This window comes from Maylandia zebra, linkage group LG2, assembly GCF_041146795.1.
Source record: "Maylandia zebra isolate NMK-2024a linkage group LG2, Mzebra_GT3a, whole genome shotgun sequence".
In the NCBI taxonomy this organism is placed as follows: domain Eukaryota; kingdom Metazoa; phylum Chordata; class Actinopteri; order Cichliformes; family Cichlidae; genus Maylandia; species Maylandia zebra.
The window spans coordinates 5925534-5950498 of NC_135168.1; the positions used below are offsets into that span (position 1 = coordinate 5925534).

The 24965-nt window shown below is 41.2% G+C and overlaps 1 protein-coding gene and 1 long non-coding RNA gene across 3 annotated transcripts; one reads left to right on the plus strand and one right to left on the minus strand.

Moving 5' to 3' along the window:
• The first annotated feature begins 2907 nt into the window (after positions 1–2907).
• Positions 2908–10262, plus strand: LOC143420474 (uncharacterized). The gene is made up of 4 exons (XR_013100308.1): positions 2908–3040; positions 3639–3718; positions 8592–8648; positions 9443–10262. It is a non-coding gene; the product is annotated as an uncharacterized LOC143420474 (long non-coding RNA).
• An 886-nt stretch (positions 10263–11148) lies between these two features.
• Positions 11149–24687, minus strand: LOC143420482 (protein NLRC3-like). Of its 2 annotated transcripts, XM_076888690.1 has the most exons (9): positions 24589–24687; positions 22423–22493; positions 22218–22347; positions 21861–21962; positions 20790–20868; positions 20442–20628; positions 18519–20313; positions 17852–18025; positions 11149–11646 (listed from the first exon to the last, which is right to left on the minus strand). In XM_076888690.1, the coding sequence occupies exons 3-9, from the start codon at positions 22334–22336 to the stop codon at positions 11454–11456; spliced, it is 2649 nt and encodes an 882-aa protein (XP_076744805.1). In that variant the 5' UTR covers positions 22337–22347; positions 22423–22493; positions 24589–24687; the 3' UTR covers positions 11149–11453. The 2 variants fall into 2 exon arrangements, with proteins under 2 accessions (XP_076744805.1, XP_076744809.1); XM_076888694.1 differs by lacking the exon at positions 22423–22493 and having other exon boundaries at positions 24589–24684.
• Between the last annotated feature and the right edge of the window lie 278 nt (positions 24688–24965).

Sequence of the window (24965 nt, forward strand, 5' to 3'; positions counted from 1 at the left end):
GTGTTTGCATTCTGATACGCCACTCCTACGCGATTAGGCCCCCCAAAATGTACTTTCAAAATCCCCTATACATTTGTATTGCCTTTTCTACTAACTTTGCGGTCATGCTGTGAGTCACAGGAGAGGCGTAGAGGGTCAGAAATCGGGTCACTTCTTCGCCAAATCACCCTCTTCAAGACTTAAGTGTTTGCATTCTGATACGCCACTCCTACGCTATTAGGCCCCCCAAAATGTACTTTCAAAATCCCCTATACATTTGTATTGCCTTTTCTACTAACTTTGCGGTCATGCTGTGAGTCACAGGAGAGGCGTAGAGGGTCAGAAATCGGGTCACTTCATCGCCAAATCACCCTCTTCAAGACATAAGTGTTATTAAAAAAAAATTTGACAGATTTTTGAGCACTATGTACCAAATAAAATCGTTTCGAGGTCAGTAAGCACAACCAGAATTCATACACACTGTTGATTTTTGAGAAAATTAAAGGATTTTAAGTGTGCTTTATAGTGTGAAAAATACATTATACAGAAGAAAAGAATATATCTATATATATGGTTACCGCTCATGCTTCGAATTATACCGCAATATGGATTTTCGGCCATATCGCCCAGCCCTACTTAGAAGTAATTTTCCTTTATATGTTTACTGTCTTTAGCTTGTTAATACTATAAAGATAAAGTTAAAGAGGTAATATCTTTAAAAGTAAGGGGGGAGAAACTCAAGCTTGCATTCAAAAGTGGACTGTGGGGTATTTCATTTAAAAAAATTTTTATATCAATCAATCAATACTTTATTTATATAGCACAATTAAAGACCAGAGGTACACCATAGTGCTTCTAAATAGTAAAATATGAAATAAAATTAATTGGGTATGATAGCAGAGTATATATACACTTCCCGAAAAAAAACAAAGCAGTAATTAACCTGGGAATACTATGTTAAAAGAAATATTTCACTCCTAGTGTAAAAAAAACTAGTAAGACAATAGGTTGAAATTAGATACAGATGCAATAAAAGTACAAAGTGTACATCCGATAAATCACTAACCGAAAATGCAAGATCAAATAAATACGTTTTCAACCGTGTTTTAAAAGACTGAATAGATTCCGACACGCGAATATCAGCTGGAAGACTGTTCCAGATATTAGGTGCAGCAATGTCAAAGGCACGATCACCTCTGTTTTTTTAGCCAGGACATAGGTTGCGCCAAGAGCATTTGACTCGATGATTGAAGTGCTCTCCTAGAAGTATACAGGCTGAGAAGTTCAGTTAAATAGCAAGGCGCAATATTATTTATGATTTTGAATATAAGCAATAAAATCTTAAAATCAATCCAATATTTAATGGGCAGCCATTAAAGTCAGCCATTTCTAGTACCAGTTAAAAGGCGTGCCGCTGCATTTTGGACAAGTTGTAGTTTAGGAAGAAGGGCAGATTGGAGGCCCAGGTAAAGGGAGTTGCGGTAGTCTAATCTTTAAGTAACAAAGGCATGGATACGTTTTTCAAGATCCATTTGCGGTATGCAATGCTTAGCCTTAGAGATTTGTCGTAGTTGGTAAAAGCTAGACTGTACTACAGAGGACACTTGTTTAACAAGTTTAAAGAAACTGTCCAAAAGAACACCTATGTTACATACTGTATCAGAGAGGGAGGTAGCAAAGGGCCCAAATATATCAGCTAATTGTCCCCGCGGCATGTGGCTAACAAAGACAATAATTTCCGTTATCTTTTTAGTTAGGGAGTTACTCGATAACCAGCCTTTGACCTCCCTCATACAATCAAGAAAGCAGTGTAGTGAAGTATTGTCAGTCAGACAAAAATAGATTTCAATATCACCAGCATAAAAATGAAAAGAAACGTTATATTTCTCAAATATAGAGACCAAGGGTAGCATACACAATGAGAAAATTGTACAGAACAGATTACTGGGGAACACCACAACGAAAAGGGGTAACAGAAGAAGAGTAGCTCCTCATCGTAACAGAAAAGGTGTCACGGTTCGCGAGGTGAGCCGTATGAAAATATTAAGGACCCAAGATGTGGCTTCACCTGACGTGAGGAAGCTTTATTGGTGGAGCGTGCTCATACAACAAAAGGTGAGAGTGGCGAAAAACAGAACCGAGTAAACTGGGAAAACTAAGCATAGAAAACAAACCTGAAACCTAGAGACACAAAAGAAGATGCAGGGAGATGTGGCGAAAACCACTCTGAACGACGGAGGGGAAAAACGCAGACGAATCAGCAACGAGGACGAGGTAACACACAGTATAAATACACACACCAGGAATCAGGGGATGGGAAACAGGAGGGGAACACACCTGGGAGACATCACAGCTGATGAGGCAGGGGAAACGTAAACAGAACGCACTGACATCAGACAGGGACCTTCAAAGTAAAACAGGAAACACGTACTGTCATGGTTCTGGGTTGGTTCGACCCAGCATTTTGAGTTCTTATGTTTTGGTTTATTTTTGAATGATGGACTGTCTTCTTTCTCTGGTGCTTTATTGATTATTATTATAAGCTATGTTTCGGTTATTCTTTTTAAGGGATTAGTTCTTATGTTTTTGGTATTTCTCGGGATTAGGATTTATATGCTGTTTACTTTGTGATACTGTGTTTATCATTATATTAGTAGGTTTTGTTCAGTGTCAAGTCCGTCTCTCTGTCTAATCCGTGTCTTAGTAAAGTGTGGTTTCTTGTTTCCTGTTTTGTTGTGAAGGTCTGTGTCTTATGTTAGTGTGTCTAGCTTCGCTCCCTCTGTCTCGTTAGCCCTGATCTCTCCCAGCTGTGTCTCCCTCCTGTCTTCCATTCCCTGATTACTTCCTACTTCCTACCTGTGTATATTAGCCCTGTGTTTGCCCTTGCTCCGTGTCCGTATCATCAGATTATTCCTGTGTGTCTCTGTTCTCTGTCATCAGTATTCTTTGTTCAGTTCCCATTTTGTTTTCTCCAGCAATAAAGCTGACGTTCTGAGTTTAAATTTAGGGTCTGAGTCTCGCATTTGGACCCAGGACCATGACAAAAGGACCTATCCAAAAGGTACAATTTAAACCATTCAGGGGCGCTTCTTTTAATGCCTACTAAATATTCTAGTCTTGTTAGCAGAATGCTGTGGTCCACCACATCAAAGGCTGAAGACAAATTCAGTAAAACCAAGAACTCAGGACTCCATAAATCTGCAATTAAAAGGTCATTAACAACTCTCAGCAGAGCCGTTTTAGTACTATGATGTGGTTTAAACCCAGACTGAAATCTGTCACTATTTAGATTAGCATCTAAAAAGCCCGGTGATTGCTGAAGAAGTACATATGCCTGTGCTTAAACTGCTGTTTTATAAATAAGTGATCCATTTTCCTTATTTGGATTTTTTTTAATAATATATTTTTGATCAACAAGAAATATGAAAAATACACAAAAACAATCAACAGTGTAACAAAAGCAAGCCTACATGAAACAAATGTGTGCAGATGAGAGTAAGCTGACATTTCCAGACTTTTCTGGTCCCCATGATGACCATGCCCATCCCCCCATAAAGTGTGTGCCTCAGCAGGAGGAAAGAATCTTGTTTGCAAAGGTTACACACTTCCTGAATTTTGCGGTCCCCACGTTACCTATCAGTTTATCCCCTCCCCCACAGACACTCAGCACGAGGAGCCATGTTGGATGGAGCAAAGCAATTTTAATTTCTGCAGAGACTGATTACATGATGGAAACCAGGTAAGTCCTCTCAAAACTTTAATATTGCTGCTCTCAATAGATGCAGAGACGTTTCAGAGATATATTTTAGCTTTTTATGAGTTTTTAACTGCAATATTTTTCATACATGGTGTGTGGTTAGCTAATATTGATTAGCTCTGTGGCCTGGAGGCTTACTGAGGGATGATGATGGCTCCTTGACACTGGTTTGGTTGTTTATTCATGGTAGCTTAATTTGACCTATATTACATTTGTACTAACTTTAAAAGCCTGAAGTCTTATTGAAATGCTCAAGTATGCAGTGGTGGAGGTGGTGAAGGGGGATTGAAGATCAGAATACGAACACGCATTAACCTTGTTAGCATGTTTCATATTCCATTGCAGTGATTCTGGGCAGTTTATCTTCTAAATTATTCTGATGAGTTCATGTTTGTTTTAAATCCATATAGCTTTTTAATGTTACACGGTGGACACGTGCCTGTAGACCACGGTCACGTGCATGAGGCCCAGTAAAATTATATTTGTGTAGAAACATGGAGTCTGGTCAACCTACTGTCATCTCAGCAATTTTATTGAAACAAAATAGCTGCTTCTGCTCTCCATGCCTGGCGTGTGACATGGACAGAACCATGGGTTTTTCATGCAGCTGCAGACCCTGTTTGCAGCGCTTCCTTCTGCAGAGCTGCATTGTCTTTATTAAACATTTGAACATAATACAACATAAACTCTCGTAGAGGAGATAAAGTCAGAGAGATACATGTTTTGAAACGACAAGGATCAGGTGCATTTAGTACACCTAAAGCAGTCGCTAAAAAACAATATACAAGCAGAGCTCAGCAGCCAGCGCAACAAATTCTGGATCCTTCGCTCTTAGTTAGCGGTGAGCACAGCGCATGTTGCGTCCGATGTGAAACTGCCTTTATGCTGCATAGTGTGACTCATAGCAGTGGTCCCGGGTCAACCCTGATTTTGTGTTAAAGTAATACTAAAGTAATAATGGTGTTTCTGAAGACTGGTATACTACAACTGTATGCTTTCAACAGCTACCAAAAGTTAAAGGACCTTATGAGTATTATGGGATATTTATATAAAGATCCTCCAGCTTCAACTGTATTACCCTTCAAGGACCTGCAGTTCGAAAAAGCTTCCCTCCGACAGCCAATCTGTTCTCTGATTGGATAGTTCCATTTGTGATTGACATGACATTGACCAATCAGCTGAAAGGAAGAAAAATAGGGTCAAAATTCGTACTTGTAAGTTGAAACTTGAGTGCAGAGATTTTTTGGCTATGTCCACACACAAATCTTTTTTACGTACACAGAAATTCTTTTTGCACAAACAAATCCTGGTACAAAAAATTTATGACCACAATTTGAGGCCATAGAGGTAAAACAGTAGGGCTGGGTATCATCACTGATTTCTAGAATCGATTTGATTCCGATTCACAAGGTCCCGCGTCGATTATTTTCGATTCAATTTGATTTGAATTGGGGAAATTTTGCCTCAGATAGTCAGAAATATCATAATTCAGATCATGAAAGCTGACACTTGACTTTATCAAAGGTGTGAGCATCACATCAGATGCCTTTGTGTCAAAGTAAATGAGGATAAAACACAGAAAAACATGAAGGCGATTTTCCTGGCCTGGGATTTTATAAAAATATTCTGCAGTAGATCAAAAACGAAAGAAAACCATTAATCAACATATGAACTAGAGCAGGGCGATATGACCAAAAATATTTATCACGATATACATTTGAAAATTTGCGATAACGATATAACTGACGATATAATTGACACTAGACAAAATACTTTCCAAATCCACAACTTTATTAGTGCAAAAAAACCTCATCAATAAATTTTCACTTAAACAAGCAGCTGTTTTTTATGTGCATTAAAGTTATATAAAAATTTAACATTGCAAATGCAAATTCCTTGCTGACAGTTTAACAAAAGGCATTTCCAGTAGTGATGGGTCGTTCGCGAACGAAATGGCTCTTAGAGCCGGCTCTTTGACGTGAACGACGCGAGCCGGCTCCTTATCGCGAGCCGTCACGTGGGTTTTTTTTTTTTCCTTTCTCTCACCCTCTCTCTCTCTCTCTCGCACTTTTTTTCCGCTTCACTTCGCACCTGAGCCTTGTGCTTTATGCTGGGCAGAGGGGGGAGGGGCGGTAGTTACACTCAGTAGCACAGGAACAGAGCCAGAGGGAGAGAGAGAGAAAGAGAGCCAGGGACAACAACGTCACATTAGAAAGGTATAGTAATCATCCACAACTATTTTCGGTTGCAGATGATAAAGGATTCATAAAGTTTATTCATGCAGGCCCATATGACAGAGAATATGCATCTTCTTTTTGTTTTCATATTATAATTTATATTTAATTGTGTTGTGGTTTGCAGTGTTTTGTGTTGTTTTCACTTTAAATTTGTAAAAGGAAAAACCTGAAAATTTAAATAGTTAAAAGTTGAAATGTGAATAGTTGATTTTTGTATTATATGATTTATTTATTACATTTTATGTGGAGTGAAAAAATAAAAGTATATTTACAGTGGCCCCTACAGACAAAGCACATACAAACTTCAAATCACGTACGAACTCTGAAGCACGTACAAACTCCAAAACACGTAAAAACACGTACAAACTCCAAAACACGTAAAAACTCCAAAACACGTACAAAAAACTCAGAAGCACATAAAAACTCAAAACACATACAAAAGACAACAGAAGTGCTCCAGGATGCTGGGCGTAGTGTTGAGCTTTTGTTACCTCGTGGCTACACAAGCCAGCAAGTACCAACGACCGGATTTGGTGTGTGGTAGTAACAGGTAAATGAACTTTTTTTTTAAATTATTTGAATATATATGAGTGCCTGTGTATAAATACACAAACAATACACATATGCTTTCAATTGTGTAATTTAAGTGATCTAGTAGCTCTGCTTTGGAAGTTCCGTTCATGCTAGAAATGTGTTTTGGAGTTTGTACGTGTTTTGTCTCTAGGGGCCACCGCATATATTTATATATAAACATATACAAATAAAACCACTTTTTTTTACGTTAGTAATTCCTTTTGTGCATAATTTTATATTATTGTTAATAATTAATTAATTAAAGCAACAAAACAACCTGAAGAGCCGGTTCGGAGCCGAAAGAGCCGACTCTTTTTAGTGAGCCAAACCGAAAGATCCGGATCTCTAAAAAGAGCCAGAAATCCCATCACTAATTTTCAGTGGAAATTGGCCGACATATACTCAGCACAACCATGTATAGTAACCACAAAACTTAAAAAGAGGTTATACACAAAATGTGGTAATATTATGTTGAAGCACAGTACGTGTTACGAGGCTCCTGACGACGGTAGCCGTAATGCTCTGACAATCCATCAAGCGGTGCGACTCTGTAGCTTAGCAAAGTCGTACTAAAACATTTTTGACAGATTTTTGAGCGCCATGTACGACATAAAATTGGTTCGGTAATAACGATGGCCAATTTGCATGCTCTACCAAAAAATGTGCTCTGGTGTATATCTGACGGACGAAAGCCAAACCAGTTCCACACCACTGAAATTGCACCATTTTTACAAACCAATTCTGGTTCATCTGATTCATTCAGCCATCCGCTTTCTCCCTTCTCATTCTCCGTCGCCGCCATGCTTTTTCCGCCATATGCATATGAAAACAACAAAACGCGTTTTACCCATTTTCTATCGCGATATTTCATTTTCTTATCATTGCCTAACATTATGATATTATTATTATTATTGGCAGGATGAGAGGAGTCCCTGAGAACGATGCGTGCTTGACATAGACATCTCTTCTCTTGGACATCCTCAGTGGCAGGAGGTGGAGTTCCTGTAATGCATTTTCACTACCCGCTGCAGTGCCTTGCGGTCAGCAACAGCGCAATTCTTATACCAGTTACACAGTTGGTCAGGATGCTCTCTATCGCACAGCGGTGGAAGTTACGCAGTATGTCAGCAGACAGGTGATTCTTCTTCAGTGTCCTCAACAAAAAGAGGCGCTGATGGGCCTTCTTGACCAGGCTGGAGGTGTTAGTTGACCAGGACAGATTCTCAGATGTGGGTCCCCAAGAGCTTGAAGCTGGAGGCCCGTTCAAGAGCTGTTCCATTTATGTAGATGGGGACATGGGTGTCTGTTTTCTCCCTCCTGAAGTCCACAATGAGCTCTTTGGTTTTGCTGGTATTCAGAAGCAGGTTATTGTCAGCAGCACACAGCTAGGTGCTTTACTTACTCCCTGTAGTCAGACTCGTCGTTGTCACTGATGAGACAATCACCGTAGTATCATCTGCAGACTTGATGATGGAGTTTGGAAGGAATAACTGTACTGAATGCTGAGCTGAAGTCGCCGGAGAGTGTGGCGTCCAACTAGCTCGATAGAGTTGTGTTTCCATTATTATCATGACATTACAATCCATTAGTGTCCTGTTGTCAGTGATCCACAGTCATAACTCATTCATTTTATTCACCAGGTGTTAGCCTTAGATTAACTGTTAGCCCTCTGCGTTTCCCTTGCCTTTGTTTACAGTCTCTGTGCCGTCTTCGAGCACTTCCGGCTGGCCGAGCAGCCTGCAAAAGCATCGGTGTTCTTCTTATTTCCGGGATGAGTCAAAGGTTGCTGATAAAACAGTCGAAGTTGTGTAATCCTAAATCCAAAACCTCTAGTCGGGTGTAATATGTAAAAGCGAAGCAGGAATAATACAGCAAACTTGTAAAATGTGAAGAGACACTGTACCTAGTGTGATGCACGGGCCGCCATCTTGGTATTAGGCCTGACTCCATCTCCTTGTTAATTTATGACACACTTAATAAACACTTCACTTCTGAAATGACCAGATTTATGCATTTGAATTTAATGTTTTGTTTTGTTTAAACAGGCCCTTTGATCACAACAACATGGTGGACCGAGTCAGAGGGTGATACTCCTTTGAAAGGTATTGTTACAACAAATGTACACCTCAAGAGCTAGGGTGACATTTTATTTACATTTTATTTAAATCTGCTGTCTGATATTCAGCTTTTGAAGTCAAACCAAAAGTCCACAGCAAAGAAAATTAAACCTCTTCATGTGACTCAAAAACAAAGAACTTGGCCTAACTGTCCAAATTCTTTTGCAGGCGACGGTTTAATTATTTCATTGTTCCCTGTTGCCTGAAACAATTTTATCTTCAGTTGATGAATTTGTTGAACACAGTTAAAAGATTGTTATGGTACTGTACAGGTTTTTATTTAGCTCTGGAAGTATGTTTGAGTTATTACAGCATTTGTATAACACCATACAGCACAGGTGTCGAACTCCAGGCCTCGAGGGCCGCTGTCCTGCTTGTTTTCCAACTAACCTGCCCTTGTAGCTTCTTATTGGCAAAGCACACCTGATCCAGGTAATCGGCAGCAGGTAGGGCAGGGATATCTCAAAAACAAGCAGGATACTAGCCCTCGAGGACTGGAGTTTGACACCCCTGCCATACAGGGAAGTTTGTCAGTTTTGAGATATGTACATGCAGTACAATATCTCCCCTGAAATGGCAAAAATAAATGGGGGCTACTTTTTATTTCACTTGTTCACATGTTGTATTTTACTTGTTCGGTTTCCTATTTTCTTGTCTGTCCCTCACACTAGTTTCACCACTATGCTCTCGAAATCACTAGCATCAGAAATATCACTTCACCTCACAGGCCCCTTCAATTAAAATTAATTATTACTATTAATACTTTTGTTTGTTCTCAGGAGCTTCACAGAAGAGAGGCTGGTCTGCAGCAGAGACTCTTGCTGTAGAAAAAAAGAGAAAAGGTTCCTAGAAGGTGGCAAAGTTCCTGGTAAGGTGGATTGCGTGTATTGAAACTTCACCAAAAGAACTTGAACAAAGGACGTGGAAAGCAGTTAAGGTCTATGTCACAAACAGAATTGGAGCACTGAGGCACCAGAGTGCTAAAAGACTTTTGGTTTTGGTTTAAAACACATAGTTGCACATTTCAGAGTGCTGTTTTTTCATGTTTCATGTTGAAGCTCATATTTAGTTTAACCACGGCTGGCCCAGTGTAAACTAAATTGAGTACTTTACATATTTGTGCACAATGGCACTTTTCATTTCATTATGGATTGTAGGAAGGTCAGTACAAGACAAAATAATAATGTGAATTGCTGTTTTTACATTATAAAACATTTGGATAAATGGAATACTTGGGATTTTTTTGTTTAGAAATAAACAATCACTGTCCCATTTGCAGTTTTTTGTTTTTGTTTTGTTTATTAGGTTATGGGATATATGGCATGACATTTTGCTACCATGCAAAATATCTTGTGCTTTAAATAAAGAGCTTAAACACAAAAAAAATGTTTTGATTGAGAAATTTAAGTGTGTTTGAGGTACACTATCACCATAGCTGCTGTAGTATTATAGCTGTTCTGTTTAACATGGTAGGAAATGTTAATTATTTGTGGTAAAAAGTAAAATTGCTCATTTAATATAGGAGGGTCCCCACAGAAAAAGCAAAATTCGGGTCATTTTTTTCATGTGAGTGTTTTTAATATATCACGTGATTTTCCCCTTCACAAAAAATTTACATGAATTTAGCAATTAAAATCAATTTTCTAAACCATGTAGAAAAGGTGGATCCCACCAGCACCCTCCCAGTCAGGTGGTCCCACCAGGTAGTAAAAACGGGTATGTGTGTGTGTGTAAGATAAGATAAGATAAGATAGAACTTTATTAATCCCTCGGGTGGGTTCCTCTGGGAAATTCGACTTCCAAAAAGCACAGCAACGACCGAAGTTACAGTTACAAGCACAGCAACGACCGTGTGTGTGTGTGTGTGTGTGTGTGTGTGTGTGTGTGTGTGTGTGTGTGTGTGTGTGTGTGTGTGTGTGTGTGTGTGTGTGTGTTCCAGATGTGACCCTGTGACCCCTGTACGGCCTCTCTCATAACCTTAAGCACACAGAGTCTTCACAGACTACTAAGGATCGAACCTCTATCATTATGCAATCGATTATAAAACTCATATATGAGTAAATATTTCTAAGCAAACCTTACAGCTGGTTTTAAAAGCAGAATTTATTTGTTTCTCAAATGAGAAACTATCGAGAAACACTCCTAAATCTTTAGCAAACAGAGTTCTGAACTTTTCCAGTGGGCCAAGGTCAACATTATTAGATAATGCTAATTCTTTTCCCTTACATTATAACAATGTGAGGAGTTAATGCTAAGTAAGCTGCCATTAGTAGCTAATAATATTACTGTTTTCCCTTTCTTTATACAACTTGAGCAGCTAATGCTAAGTAGGCCACTTTTCTCTGCTAAGGATTTGTGTGACCATGATGGAAACTCTGATAAGCTAATGCTGCTAAGCTAATGCTGTTTATGGGCCCTGTTAGAATCAATATTTCATTCTCATTCTGTTGTTTGAGAACAATAACAGAAAAATGTGAACTTCAGAACAAATTTATTGTGAATTCAGCTGTGAATGTACAGTTTGTCATTATTTAAGCTTCCATTTCCAAATGTTAGCTGACACTTTATTAGGTACACTGGTATCTATATCAGGTACACCTGTGACCTAAATGTTCCTGCAAACAGACTCCTTGGAGACCCCTACATAAATATCCATGAACTATCCAGCTAGACTAGTGTGTCTGTCCCTGAAAATATTCCTGCATGTGTGATTGTTCATGTGTCATCTGCAGGAAACAAACAGGAAGTGAGTGAAGGACACAGGAAATGTTTCCAGCTCTTCCTCCTCTATCAGATTTTCTCTCCATACCTGAGAGTGTCCAGTCTCCAGCCTGGATCCTTCAGTCCAGCCGACAGCAGCTTCATTCCTGAATCACCTGGATGATTGTAGCTCAGGTCCAGCTCTCTCAGATGGGAGGGGTTGGAGCTCAGAGCTGAGGCCAGAGAAGTACAGCCTTCCTCTGTGATCAGACATCCTGACAGACTGCAAACACACAAAACAACAATCTATCTGTCAACAGTTGTTTTCTCTTTGTCACAATAACATCTATCCATTTACATCCATTCAATGTAACTTTATTTATAAGTGACAATACCCAACAGACAACAACAGTCATCTGAAGCTGTTTAACAGTGTAAGGTGACCGCCTTCACTGTGAGCAGCACTTGGTGATGGTGGGAAGAAGAACTCCCTTTGACACAAAGATCCTCCCAGTGAAAACAGGCTCCAGGAGGAGCATCTACCATGACTGGTGGCAGGGTGAGGGGAAAGAGAAGAGATGAGCTCAGAGAGACAAGAACAAAACAGAGAGACAAAAGTTAAGGACATGCAGTAGTGACATATAAAAGCATCAGGAGTGAAAAGAGGGGAGAAGAAAGCAGAGCATCATGGGAAGTCCACCAACAGCCTGAGCCTATAGCAGCATAACTAAGGGATGGTTCAGGGTCACCTGATCCAGCTCGAAATATAAGCTTTATCAAAAAGGAAAGTTTGAAGCTGATCTTCAAAGTAGAGAGGGTGTCTGTCTCCTGAACTCAAACTGGGAGCTGCTGCCACACCCAGTCCAACATAGCCAGGCTTTCTTTGCTGCTCTGACAAAACCTCAAATCCCAGTCAGAGATGATGAGCATCATCACAGTGATGATCATTTCTCTGTAACCCAGGCTTTCTGCTTCAGGATCTGTGCACGCTCACAGAACAAGGAGACCTTTAAACATCATTTCACTAACTGGATGGCCTGAGCTCAGCCTACAGATGAACTGGTGCCAGAGATCATAAAGAACATCAAACAGTCAAATTCAACACTTTTAATGGAAATATGAGATTAATGCTGCAGACAATCATGAAGCTGCTGAATTCATGAACATCAAGAATGCAGCGAGTGGTAAAATAAAGATTTGACCTCAGTGTGCTCAGTGTTCCTGTCTATTCCTAACATATTCCTAACATGATAGCTGCACGTTAGAGCTCTAAAACTGGAACTGACACATGTTTAAACTCTACATGTTACTCAGTACATTCAGTTCTGACACTCGCCCACAGTCCAACAAAGGAAACATGGAGATCACATCAGTTTGTCACCAAAGTCTAATTATTAGGGCAACTTAACCTGTTATAATCTCGTTAACTCATTAACTGATTAACATCAGCAATAATTTTAATCACAGTTTTTAAAATCATGATTATTGTGAAAGTGCTCACTGGCTCTGAATATAACAGCCATGGGTCACAGGAGGGATGTTGATCAGTGCTGGCTTGAAATGGGCGTCATTATGCGTCTCAGCCAATGGGAGCATTGAGGGTGGGCCTAATACTACTGCAGCGCTCACATGACCCAGGACAGAAAGAAAGGGGCGGGGACAGAAACATGGAGACAGGTACAGATCTTTGACATGTTCATTTTAAACTGTTCCAGGAGGCAGTGTTGATACAACTAAAGTTATCTGTTGTTGAAGAAGTCGGTCTGAGGAACGTTCTTAGGATCAACAAATGACGGCATGTATGAGCCTCAAGACGCAGCATCACAAGAAGAACACATGAGCTGTAGAAAAAGGAGAGACTACGAAAGCCACGGCGTTACAACATGAACCAGCTGTTGGTCTCTCTGGAGACTACTGGGCGTGGCTGGGTAACCATGGTTACCTGGGAGTTACAGAAACGTGCAGAACATGTGATTCATGTTGCACAGCAGTGGGACATTTGAAATAAAGTCAGCACACTCAGTACAGATAGTGCATCAAATATGATGCTGCTGCCAGACGTCTGCCTTTGAACACGTCCCTGCATCGCGCACAACACCAAGGTTGCCATGGCGATCACAGCTGACAGGGAAAAAGTGCACAGCTGGAAGCCTGCAGGTATATTTAACATGATGTATTTCTCAGTGTCCTGTCGGTGTGTGAGAGACAAACAGCCTCTGTATGTGTGTGTAAATACAGCATGAATATGTAGAGGACATGTTTGTGGATATAAGTAAATGAAAGCTCTGCGTCATTTGAATCTTCTTGTTTCTGTTGCAGGTCTGTGACTGAACTTCTGGGAGGAGAAACGTTGGTTTCATGCTCTGTGATTCTGTGTTTTGTCATCTCTCTCAGGTGATGGAGAGCTCAGATGATGACCCCGCCTACGTGGTCAAATTCAAGTCTACATTCAGAACAGACCTGGAGACACGCAAGCAAAATGCCAACATTGTATATGTGAAAACTGCTGCTGGAGCCAGATTCAAGGAGCTCAAGTGTTTACCCAGATCTTACTGAACTTACTGCAGGAACAGAGGGTTGTTGGAGGGAAACCTGTGGAAGCAACAACATCCGAGCCACCAGAGAAGAAGTTGGCCCTGTTGGTGCTTCATCAGAGTGTGAACAGGAGGAAGACTCAGCTGAGAACAGTGTGGTGGACACAGAGCAGAGCCCACCATCAGTACAGAGGCCTGTCCATTAGAGTGCTGCTCCAACATGCAGCACATGTACTTGGCCACAGCTGCAACATCTGTACCTGTGAAAGCTTCTTCTCTGTTGCTGCTCATATTGTGCAGAAGAAGAGAGTTTCTTTATCATCAGAAAATGTCAATGAGCTTGTGAGTCTTAGCAGCTGGCTCGGTGCAGAGGAGGAAGAACATGTCAAGTCAGAGGAAGATAAATGCAGTTCATGTTGTCAACTCAACCTGGACTGTTGAAAGAGTTTTTCTTTGTCTGGTTTCTGACTGAGATTCTCCAAAGGAAATCCAGCACAAACACACACTTCACACACTCAAAGTCCTGCACAGTAAATGAGCTGATGAGCGTTTGTGCTGCTGCCTGATAACAGAACAATAGTTCTGCTGCTTCCTGTTCTGGAAACACACATTTATAAATGTTCACTTGCTGTTGATCAAAGGTATGTTGGTGGCTCTGGACGCTGAGGGAACTTTGTAAAAAACTAGATCAAATGTTAACGTCCTGGCAGAGGCAAAGAACTTTGATTTGATATTTGATTAGATTCATGTTTCAGCTCAGACTGACAGAAATATTTGAACTGCTGCTGTGTTAAAGGGAACACTGCTGTTAGAAAGCACCTGATCTGTTTCTGCACACTGAATGTTGCACTTCTCATACTGCAGTACTATTAAAATAAGTACACAATGCACTACTTTTGAACTCATGATTGAATGTTGCTGTAACAAAGCCATTAATGTGATTCAAAGTGTTCATGGTTTCCCAGCACAACAAATGATTGCACAAGTGTGACTGATCCACTTTCTAATGTGTGTGTAGCCCACACTGTGTGTCACTGTGTCACAGGTGAGTCTGTGTGTCCAGGTTCTATGAGGACAACAGGATATAGTGACTGAGTCCAGCAGCTGAAAGTCTGACTCCATCCTCCATTTAAATAACTCACAGCAACAACTGAATAGCTTTGCCTTTGTGTAGCTGACACTTCATTTTAATGTCCTTCTATTCTGGTTCATCTGGTCTCAGTTTCTATAAGCACACAGGTTTCATCAGGACTCTATGACCTCAGTAATCTTTGCTGGGCCTTAATGCTCTGAACAAAGCTGCACATCACAAGACTAAATAGAAATGAATCAGTCTTTCATTCTCACTGCTGTTTGACTTCAGCTCTCAATGTCCCACCATAACCCATGGAAAGAATTACTGTCCATCCAGGCTGCTGAACATGAAGCTGAAGAAGGTGGAGTATTGTGAGGGCTGATGGAGATGATGATGAGGAATCCAGGAGCAGTGGGTGGATGGCAGCATCAGCATGAAGGATCAGTGTGAGAACACATCATCATCCACAAAGGAAACCAGTCTGAGTGTCTGACGCTCTTGTTAGAAAGACGCAGTCCCAGCAGTTAGCTTGTCTGCTAGTTAGCTGAGAGCTAACTCACTTGTACATTGAATACCAAACTGTGTAAACCAGGGGTGTCAAACATATGGCCCGTGGGCCAAATCAAGCCCTTGAGATAATTTCATATGTCAAATATTGATGAATTTTCAGGCTTGCTGATAATCAATGTGAGCACGGCTGAGGTTTTATTCTGATGAGCAAACCATGTGGCCAAACACTTTAAGAGACAGACTGGGATCATACCATTATGTGAAAGAGGACATGTCCCATAGACAGCAAGGGTAGTGGTAGAGACCAGTACACAGAGAAATGGGAGCTGTACTGAAATGCAAGCGTGTCAGGAAAGAGTGAAAAGGCAAAATGAGCAGCATCTGGCTGCATTTCAGTGATATTGGAGACCACAAAGCTGAGTGCAACATTTATACAGGAGATATACAGGAGACGCTGAGAGTAGAACTGATAAAATTAGGAGCTGGCTAAAGTGAGACCCATTTTTATTTCCACCCATTTTCCACTGTGGAGGACAAAAGGTTTCAAACTGGTCCAGGTCTTAAACCTCACGTGTTCTTCCTAATAGCAGTAAATGGATAGAAATAAGGCTTTTATGAAAACACTGAATAAAACTTGCTGCCTTTAAAAAGACTAAATGTACAGTTCAGTATTGAATACTACATAAAATAAACTATATATAAAGTGTGTCTGAATGGCAGAGATGCAGAAATATGTGCATGTAGCACAGAGCCACGGCTCAGTGTCTGAATGAGTCTCACAGACCTGAATGTGCTGTTGAAGCCATTTATAATTATAACGTAATTCTTTACTTGTTTGATCTGCTCCTTACCACAAGCCACCAGACGTAGAAGGTTTTGGACTTTTAACTATATTTTCTGAAGTTTTACAACTTTTCTTACTGTTAAAAACCTCGTTATGGCCATTCATGCTGTACAAAGTAATTAGACATGTGTGGTATCTACAGAAACGTCAGAATCTCAGCTAAAAGTTCACAAAACCATCTCAACAACCACCAAACAGCTAAAACAGCAGGTGAACAGATCACACAAAAAAGATGTAAACACAAATCCCCCTGATCATCTGTTTTTTAAACATGAAGTGTAGTTTTGGACGTTCATTTACTGCTGGTTCAGTGAATTTTGATTGGACAGTGATGAAACCTGCAGCCTCAGAATCTGTGAGAAGTCTGCTTTCAGCACGCAACAGCATTGTTGTGTTGTGTGGATTCTCCTCTGCAAACTCATCACTGTTTCACCATCATGTTTCTACTTAGACAATTGTAACGGGGAAGGATTTAGGACCCAGGGGACTCAATGGAGGGCATAAAAGAGGGAGTAGTAACAGGTGCTGAGGATTTCAACTGACAAGCGGCTGTGAGTAATGGATGCATGAGTAGGTGAAGAGACGAAAAGTTTTAATTGCCTACGATGCAAACTGTGGTTTTAAACCTCTATAGATGAGGTTCAAGTAGTGATTTCTGTTGAAGAAAAAGCCAAGATAAATCAGGTGTGCAGCAAATACAGTTGCCTACTCGAGGTCAGGCTGCACATGCGAATGTGTCACTGTTTTTTCCTCCTTCTCTGTGTGGTTGTGTTTTTTTTGGTTTTAGCAGGGTCACTGTTTTTAATTATTTCTGTTGTTTTATGCCGGGTTTTGCTTATTTTTATTGGGTTGGTGCAATACTAAGCGGGCAACGTGCAATCCCTGAGTGGGGCTCATACCTTGGGGGAATGAGGACTTTTTAGAGGTGCTCTGTGTGTGGATTTGCCGTGATTAAGGTTTATTAAGAGTGCTTTTGTATTACCACCGTTTATTGCCTGAGCTAGCACTTGGTGCATGCTATAAGTGTTCGGTTGGGCCTGTATATGTTTGAGGTGGATTTGTCTCTTTTAGAGTGACGAGCACCTGGTACCGCCAAGGAGGAACAAACCCTCAGGTGATAGTTGCATTGCTGGCAGGTTGCACCAATACTACCTTTTTTTTGTAGTGATGTTTTAGGTTTTTTTTCTTTTTCTCAAAACTTTGGTGTCCTGTTATATTAATAAATTTTTGAACATCTTTTACTGATATCGACCCTCTTGTCCCGTTTATTCTGGACTCGGTCATGTGAGAGTTTTGGGCCTGAAAGTTCGTACCAGTAATAGTAGAGGCCCACAGCGGTTACTTGGTGGCTTACACCACGCTACACAATAACAAAGGAAGCAGTTCCCAGGAACTACTTCCTGTCTTGTTAACATAAGAGTATGTTGCCCTTCAAAACATCTCCACTTCTCCTCTTATTAGAGGACTGCCTTATTATTAATCTGCTAATTCTGTCAGTTGATGAAAGAAAAATGCTTGATCTCACCTGAGAGTTTCCAGTGTACAGTGTGGACTCTTCAGTCCTTCAGACAGAAGCTTCACGCCTGAATCCTTCAGGTTGATGTTACTCAGGTCCAGCTGTCTCAGATTAGAGGTCTGAGAGCTGAGACCTGAGGCCAGAGCTTCACAGCTTCTCTCTGACAGGTCACAGTGACTCAGTCTGAAAAATAACAGATAAACAATTACAAAAATAAAACACTTCTGTTGAAGTGTAATGAGATACTATTATATTTAGCAATATTTCATCTTGTTTTGTCAGGAAACTGAGCACTGATGCAGAGCAACATGTGGAGAGAATCAGAGGAGAAGAAGTGAAGAGAGAACAGCAGTAAAACAACACTGAATTGTTCAGTGTGCTTTTGATATCAACAAAATGTGTCAAATTTCTTTATTTTGTATTTGTTTTAGTAGAATTGATGATTATCACTTAGATAACAACCACAGGCCAGGTCTAAATTGCACTTTGGTGACAGTTACACCCAGAAATATTTTAGAAACGTGGACAATTTGTGCTCCATTGTATTCAGTATTGAACAAACTGAGTACCGATGACCACTTAATATTTTTGATATGTTATTTGAGTTGTTCCACCTGATCTGTGTTAACTAGAATAAACATTTAAAAGCTAAAGCTATGATCACATATGTACTTACAGAGCTTTGTTGGAGGCTTTGACCACTGGCAGCAGTCTCAGAAGAGCCTCCTCTGAAGCAGAGTATTTCTTCAGGTCAAACACATCCAGATCTTTTTCTGATGACAGTAAGATGAAGACCAGAGCTGACCACTGAGCAGGAGACAGTTCATCTGTGGAGAGACGTCCTAATCTCAGGGACTGTTGGATCTCCTCCACTAGAGAACGATCATTCAGTTCATTCAGACAGTGGAACAGATTGATGCTTTTCTCTGCAGACAGATTCTCACTGAGCTTCTTCTTGATGTACTGGACTGTTTTCTTATTGGTCTGTGAGCTACTTCCTGTCTGTGTCAGCAGACCTCGTAGGAGAGTCTGATTGGTCTGCAGTGAAAGACCCAGGAGGAAGCGGAGGAACAAGTCCAGGTGTCCATTTGGACTCTGTAAGGCCTTGTTCACAGCACTCTGGTGGAGAGACTCTTTTTTTCTAAAAAAACTAGACCGCTTGGATGTTGTTTGTTGTTCTTCCAGCAGATTGAGTCCAGAGTTGATGAAGGTCAGATGGACATGAAGAGCAGCCAGAAACTCCTGAACACTCAGATGGATGAAGCAGAACACCTTGTCCTGGTACAGTCCTCTCTCCTCTTTAAAGATCTGTGTGAACACTCCTGAGTACACTGAGGCTGCTCTGATATCGATGCCACACTCTGACAGGTCTGATTCATAGAAGATCAGGTTTCCTTTCTGCAGCTGATCAAAAGCCAGTTTTCCCAGAGACTCCATCATCTTCCTGCTCTCTGGACTCCAGTGTGGATCTGTCTCAGCTCCTCCATCATACTTGACCTTCTTCACTTTGGCCTGAACCACCAGGAAGTGGATGTACATCTCAGTCAGGGTCTTGGGCAGCTGTCCTCCCTCTCTGGTTTCCAGCACATCCTCCAGAACTGTAGCAGTGATCCAGCAGAAGACTGGGATGTGGCACATGATGTGGAGGCTTCGTGATGTCTTGATGTGGGAGATGATTCTGCTGGCCTGCTTCTTATCTCTGAATCTCTTCCTGAAGTACTCCTCCTTCTGTGGGTCAGTGAACCCTCTGACCTCTGTCACCATGCCAACACAGTCAGGAGGGATCTGATTGGCTGCTGCAGGTCGTGTGGTTATCCAGAGGCGAGCAGAGGGAAGCAGTTTCCCCCTGATGAGGTTTATCAGCAGCACATCCACTGAGGTGGACTTTCTAGGGTCAGTTAGGATTGTAGTTTTGTGGAAGTCCAGAGGAAGTCGACACTCATCCAGACCATCAAAGATGAACACAACCTGGAAGTCTTCAAAGCTGCAGATTCCTGCTTCTTTGGTTTCAGTAAAGAAGTGATGAACAAGTCCCACCAAGCTGAACTTTTCCTCTTTCAGCACATTCAGCTCTCTGAAAGTGAATGGAAATATGAACTGGATGTCCTGGTTGGCTTTGTCTTCAGCCCAGTCCAGGCTGTATTTCTGTGTTAAGACTGTTTTCCCAATGCCAGCCACTCCCTTTGTCAGCACTGTTCTGATTGGTTCATCTCTTCCAGGTGAGGCTTTAAAGATGTCTTCTTGTCTGATGGTTGTTTCTGGTCTGTCTGGTTTCCTGGATGCTGTTTCAATCTGTCTGACCTCATGTTCATCATTGACCTCTGCAGTCCCTCCCTCTGTGATGTAGAGCTCTGTGTAGATCTGATTCAGGAGGGTTGGGTTTCCTGCTTTAGCGATGCCCTCAAACACACACTGGAACTTCTTCTTCAGGGTGGATTTAAGGTTACGATGACAAACTGGAGCTTGAAGTTCTGAATGAGAAGAAAAATAAACACTCAATTCCAAAAAGAACTAATCTTTAAAACATGTTGCTCCATCTTCCATCTCTGGAAAATGTTCATTTATCCAGCAGCTTAAATCTTTAGATAAATCCTCTTACTGCTCTGCAGACGGTCAGCCAGCTCCTCCTGCTTCATTCTCCTCAGGAAGTCCACTGTGATCTTCACAAACGCCTCTCTGCTGCTGCTCCTCTGACTCTCTAAGCATTCTGGGTAACCTGGACTCAGAACCTTCTGGATCTTCTTCAGCTCATTCTTCACAAAAGTGATGATGTTGTCCTCCAGCAGCTGGAACAGAATATTTATGAATGAGCCAATCAGACTGAAATCATGGAGCCAAACATCAGATCCATGTTGGACACACTGACGATCCACTGGTCTACAAAGAGCAGCATGGAGATGACTGTGAACAGAACAGATGTAACAGTAGTTGTTGTACGTGTACAGACCATAAATATGGAGTCCAGCTGTGTTTGATGCTGCTGGGCAGACTGACCACTGGGAACCTCTGAGCTCTGCTGCTCCACTCTGTGGAGGAACCATGAAGGATTAGATCAACACAGGATAAAGATCCAGGAGTTTCTGCTCAAATAACTTCATCTGAATCAAGTCTGTCAAGTTTTAAACTCTCAGATTGTGAACATATCAGTAATTTTCAGTCTGTTTTCATGGACGTCCTTTCAGTGGTGATGTCAGGGATGATTTTGAAGAAGCTCATCAAACTGAACCATCAGCAGATCACTGCTCCAAAACCAGAACATGATCCGAGTCTCCCTCCACCACCAGAACACCAGCTTTACTAACGTGGTAGATCAGTGTAGTACAGATCAATAACTGATGAGTCATTTGATCAAAATCACTGAGTGCTTCACGTCTGACCCTCTGATGCTTCTGTAGACATTTTGCATATTTAATGAATGTCTGACAGTTTTACATTCATTCTATGAACACAGTGGAAATGTTGTGTTATAGTCTCCATGTTGTTTCCAGCATCATAAATTCTTAAGTTCAGAAAATTAGATTCTTTCTTCACAGCTGAAAAACAACAACATTTATTCTCTATTGAAATCTGCATCGTCCACTCCAAAGGTCACAATCTGAAGGTAACATCTGGTTTTGTTCCCTGTGGTTAACTCTGAGCATCAGTATGGTGGGATTTATCCACTACATCCACACCACTGTGGTTCAGTGTTGTCCTGATGGAGTAACAGCAGCCAGTATGATCCAGGCTTTAGCTGCTGGGTCTCTGTGTGACCTCTCAGACTGTTTAACAGATCAGACACAAAGAGAATCAGAGCAGCTCTGTTCTTTAAAGACAAACATGAACCCACTCAGGTCACACTTTCCCCACAGATATGAGCATCACTGTCCTCAAACAGCAAATGACCAAGTCGAACATTTGGATCTTTTCTCTTTCATTGTTTTCTTTTTAATGAATCTTTGTAACAATCTGAGGATGTTTCAGGTCATATTTATCCAGGAAACACAAACATGTAAAGGAGTCATCACAGCTCTCTGACCTCGTTGCTCCAGGTTCACCACTGAAGTCTGGAGGGAAATCTTTGGACCGGTCACTCCTCACAGACGGACAGCTGGACCCTGCAGACTGTGACCTCTGACCTCTGCAGACACAAACATGATTGAAGCAGCTGTGATCACACAGACTGCAGATAATGCAGCTGTTTCCTGTCAGTAACATCCTCTTAGATTAGAGTTCAGCTTTTTACAGGAAAACTGGACAAAACTGATTTTTGTTACAAACTCATTTTCATTTCCTCTCAGCTCACAAACACAGTCAGACAATCAACCAGAGTCAACACTGATTATAATGTCAGTGCAGAATTATTTCTGTTACTCAGTGAGTTCAGCTCTCTGACCTCGTTGCTCCAGGTTCACCACTGAAGTCTGGATTATGACCTTTGGACCCGTCACTCCTCACAGACGGACAGCTGGACCCTGCAGACTCTGCTCTGTCCTCCTCTTCCTCCATCATCATCTTCAGTCAGTCTGAGAGGTAAACCACAAACACTCAGTGAGTTCACATTAACAGGAGGAACTGAGTTACAGTCGCTGACCTCTGACCTGTCATGTGACCTAGAAACCAGGTCAATATGTCTGTAGGTTCAGTCATCCAGGTCATGTGATCTAAGGAGCTTGGAGAGAAAAGAGACGTCTTTAAGTTTCTGGAAGACGTTTCATCTGAGAAGCTTCTTCAGCTCTAAAACCAAACGGTGGAGAGTCCCAGATATTTAAACCTGAGAGGGAAAGAAAGCATGTCGCTGACCCACCACTGATGTTATTTCAAGGAGGAAACTGAGAGCCTTTGCACCAGGAGCACAAACATCAGCTCCAGCAATGATCCACTGATGTGTTTTTATTCCATGTATGAATGTTGTTATTGACAGAGATGACGTTTGTGTGTCAGTGATGCAGTGACTGTTGTTGTTACCTGTACAGGCTGGTTAGACTCTATGAAACAGATCATACAGATCTCTGCATGTTAGAAGAGACTATTAAAGGTCATGAATGAGACAAAGGCAGGGAGGCGTCCTTTACAGCTAAACAGCAGAGTGAGAGAACAGCCAGCACCTCTACATTTATCACATTATACAGCACATGTATGATACTGACAGGGATGAGAAGAATTTAGTGATTCTGATCCCATCATTGATATTACTTATTGATTCTCAGTAGCTCTGCTCTGACAGTCACCACCATCACTGAGCAGCATATTGTTAAGGTTCAAAATATTGGGGATGGAGACAAGAGAAAAAACCACAATAACAACACTGGTCCGGCCGGGTTGAGTCAAACGATGATTTTAATGAACACCCGTGTGGGAGATGGACACTGATGCAGACAGCCTCAAAATCTCAAAATGGTGGAGCATTGCTCAAACTTTTATAGCCTCTGGTGCCTCCACCTTATCATACAAAGCCTAAACATTCACATGCTTTCTCTCACACAGCGCCTAAGCTACGACCTTGGCTCCCTGTTTATCTGCTCCTGCTGAGATGGGGCAGAAAACTCCAGCATGTTCTCTTCTAATCAGACAAATAAGGCGATGACTTTCTGCAAACAGTATTTCTTATAACTCAGCAGTATAATGCATCATAAACAATATCATTCATTCACAACAAGTCAGCAGTTTAATGTAATGCAAATCAGTTTAACTAATGCAATAGTTATCAGCTTCTTCTAATTCAGGAGAATAATGCAAACTAAAACTACATAATAATTCACAATCTTTAATTAGGGGTATAACATGGCATAAAATAATATTATAATCTAACAATATCAAAGACATTTGTGCACATTAACTGCATGTTGTGGCTCAAATGTTTGTGCATGTTGGAGGCATTTCCTCTTTGTTGTGATCAGTGTTGGTCATTACTCAAAACAGTCATTATTACACATATTACACAGAACACTTTAATTAAAAGTAATGGAGTACGTTACTTCATTACTCCTCATAACATTACTTTGATGTTACTGTGTAAAATGAACAAATGAGCATGTAACAACATAAAGCTGAGGTACAGCCCCACACACCAACACAGATCCTGATGAGGTCACGTGATGTTTCTCTGAGTGTTTATGAACACAAATCAAAGATGAAACAGCACAAAGACACTTCAAAGTGATTCTACTGTAGAAACATGAACAGGTAGAAACCTGCAGCCTGACTGCTCATCACTTTGTTACCTGTTCAAGTTCAGCAGCAGCAGCTCACTTTATCACGGTGCTGGTCTGGGGTCAGTGTTTACTCAGCTTTACGTCACTCTGGGTTCTTGGTTAGCTTAGCGTTAGCTTAGTGTTAGCATGCTGTGTGCTAGCTCAGCGTCAGAGCTCTGCAGGTGTCTCGTGTGTAAACATTAATCACAGTGACAGTAAAGGAGGTAAAGGGCTGTGACGTCATCACGTACGCTGCGTCCTCTGTGGGCTCTGAGTGAACTCAAAGTACAAACTACAAGTACACAAACACGAACGTAGCTCAGAGTGGCGGACACACTCGGCCTCGTTGGTCCAGCTGTGAGTCCGTTACCGCGAACTATGGAGCGGCAGATTTGTGCTGAACTAAGCTGCACACAGCTGATGTTAGCCAGGAAACATTACACACTGACTTTAATGGAGAGACCGGAAATACAAACACACACAGTTTGTTGTGTGAAGAAATCAAACACGAGCTGAACAAACAGTAAAGTTCCTAAAGACAAACTGTTAAAGGAGGAAACAAAGCAAACTTACAGTTTCTTCACACCAACAACAAGCTCCACTCCACGAAGTTCAGGAAGTGAAATTAAACTTTGAGCAGGAAGGAAACACCCAAAGAGACGTTTGAGGACAATCAGGAGCATTGGAACACTGTGCTGCGTTCAGTTGCACCTCGGAAACTCCATACCTCTGGCAGGCTGTGATTTATTTCTGCTGGTTTTCCTGTTTGAAGCACAAACATCCGTCATCACTTTGTTGTTCTTCTTCCTGCAGCGTTTGAATATTTCAGCACTGAACTGATGTTTCTTCAAAGCTCATTTCAACCTGTTGAAGTCATGAATGAAAGTGCAGACTGAGAGTGGATCACATGATGTTTGAGGTGTGTCATGTGACATGTTCAGTATTGTCAC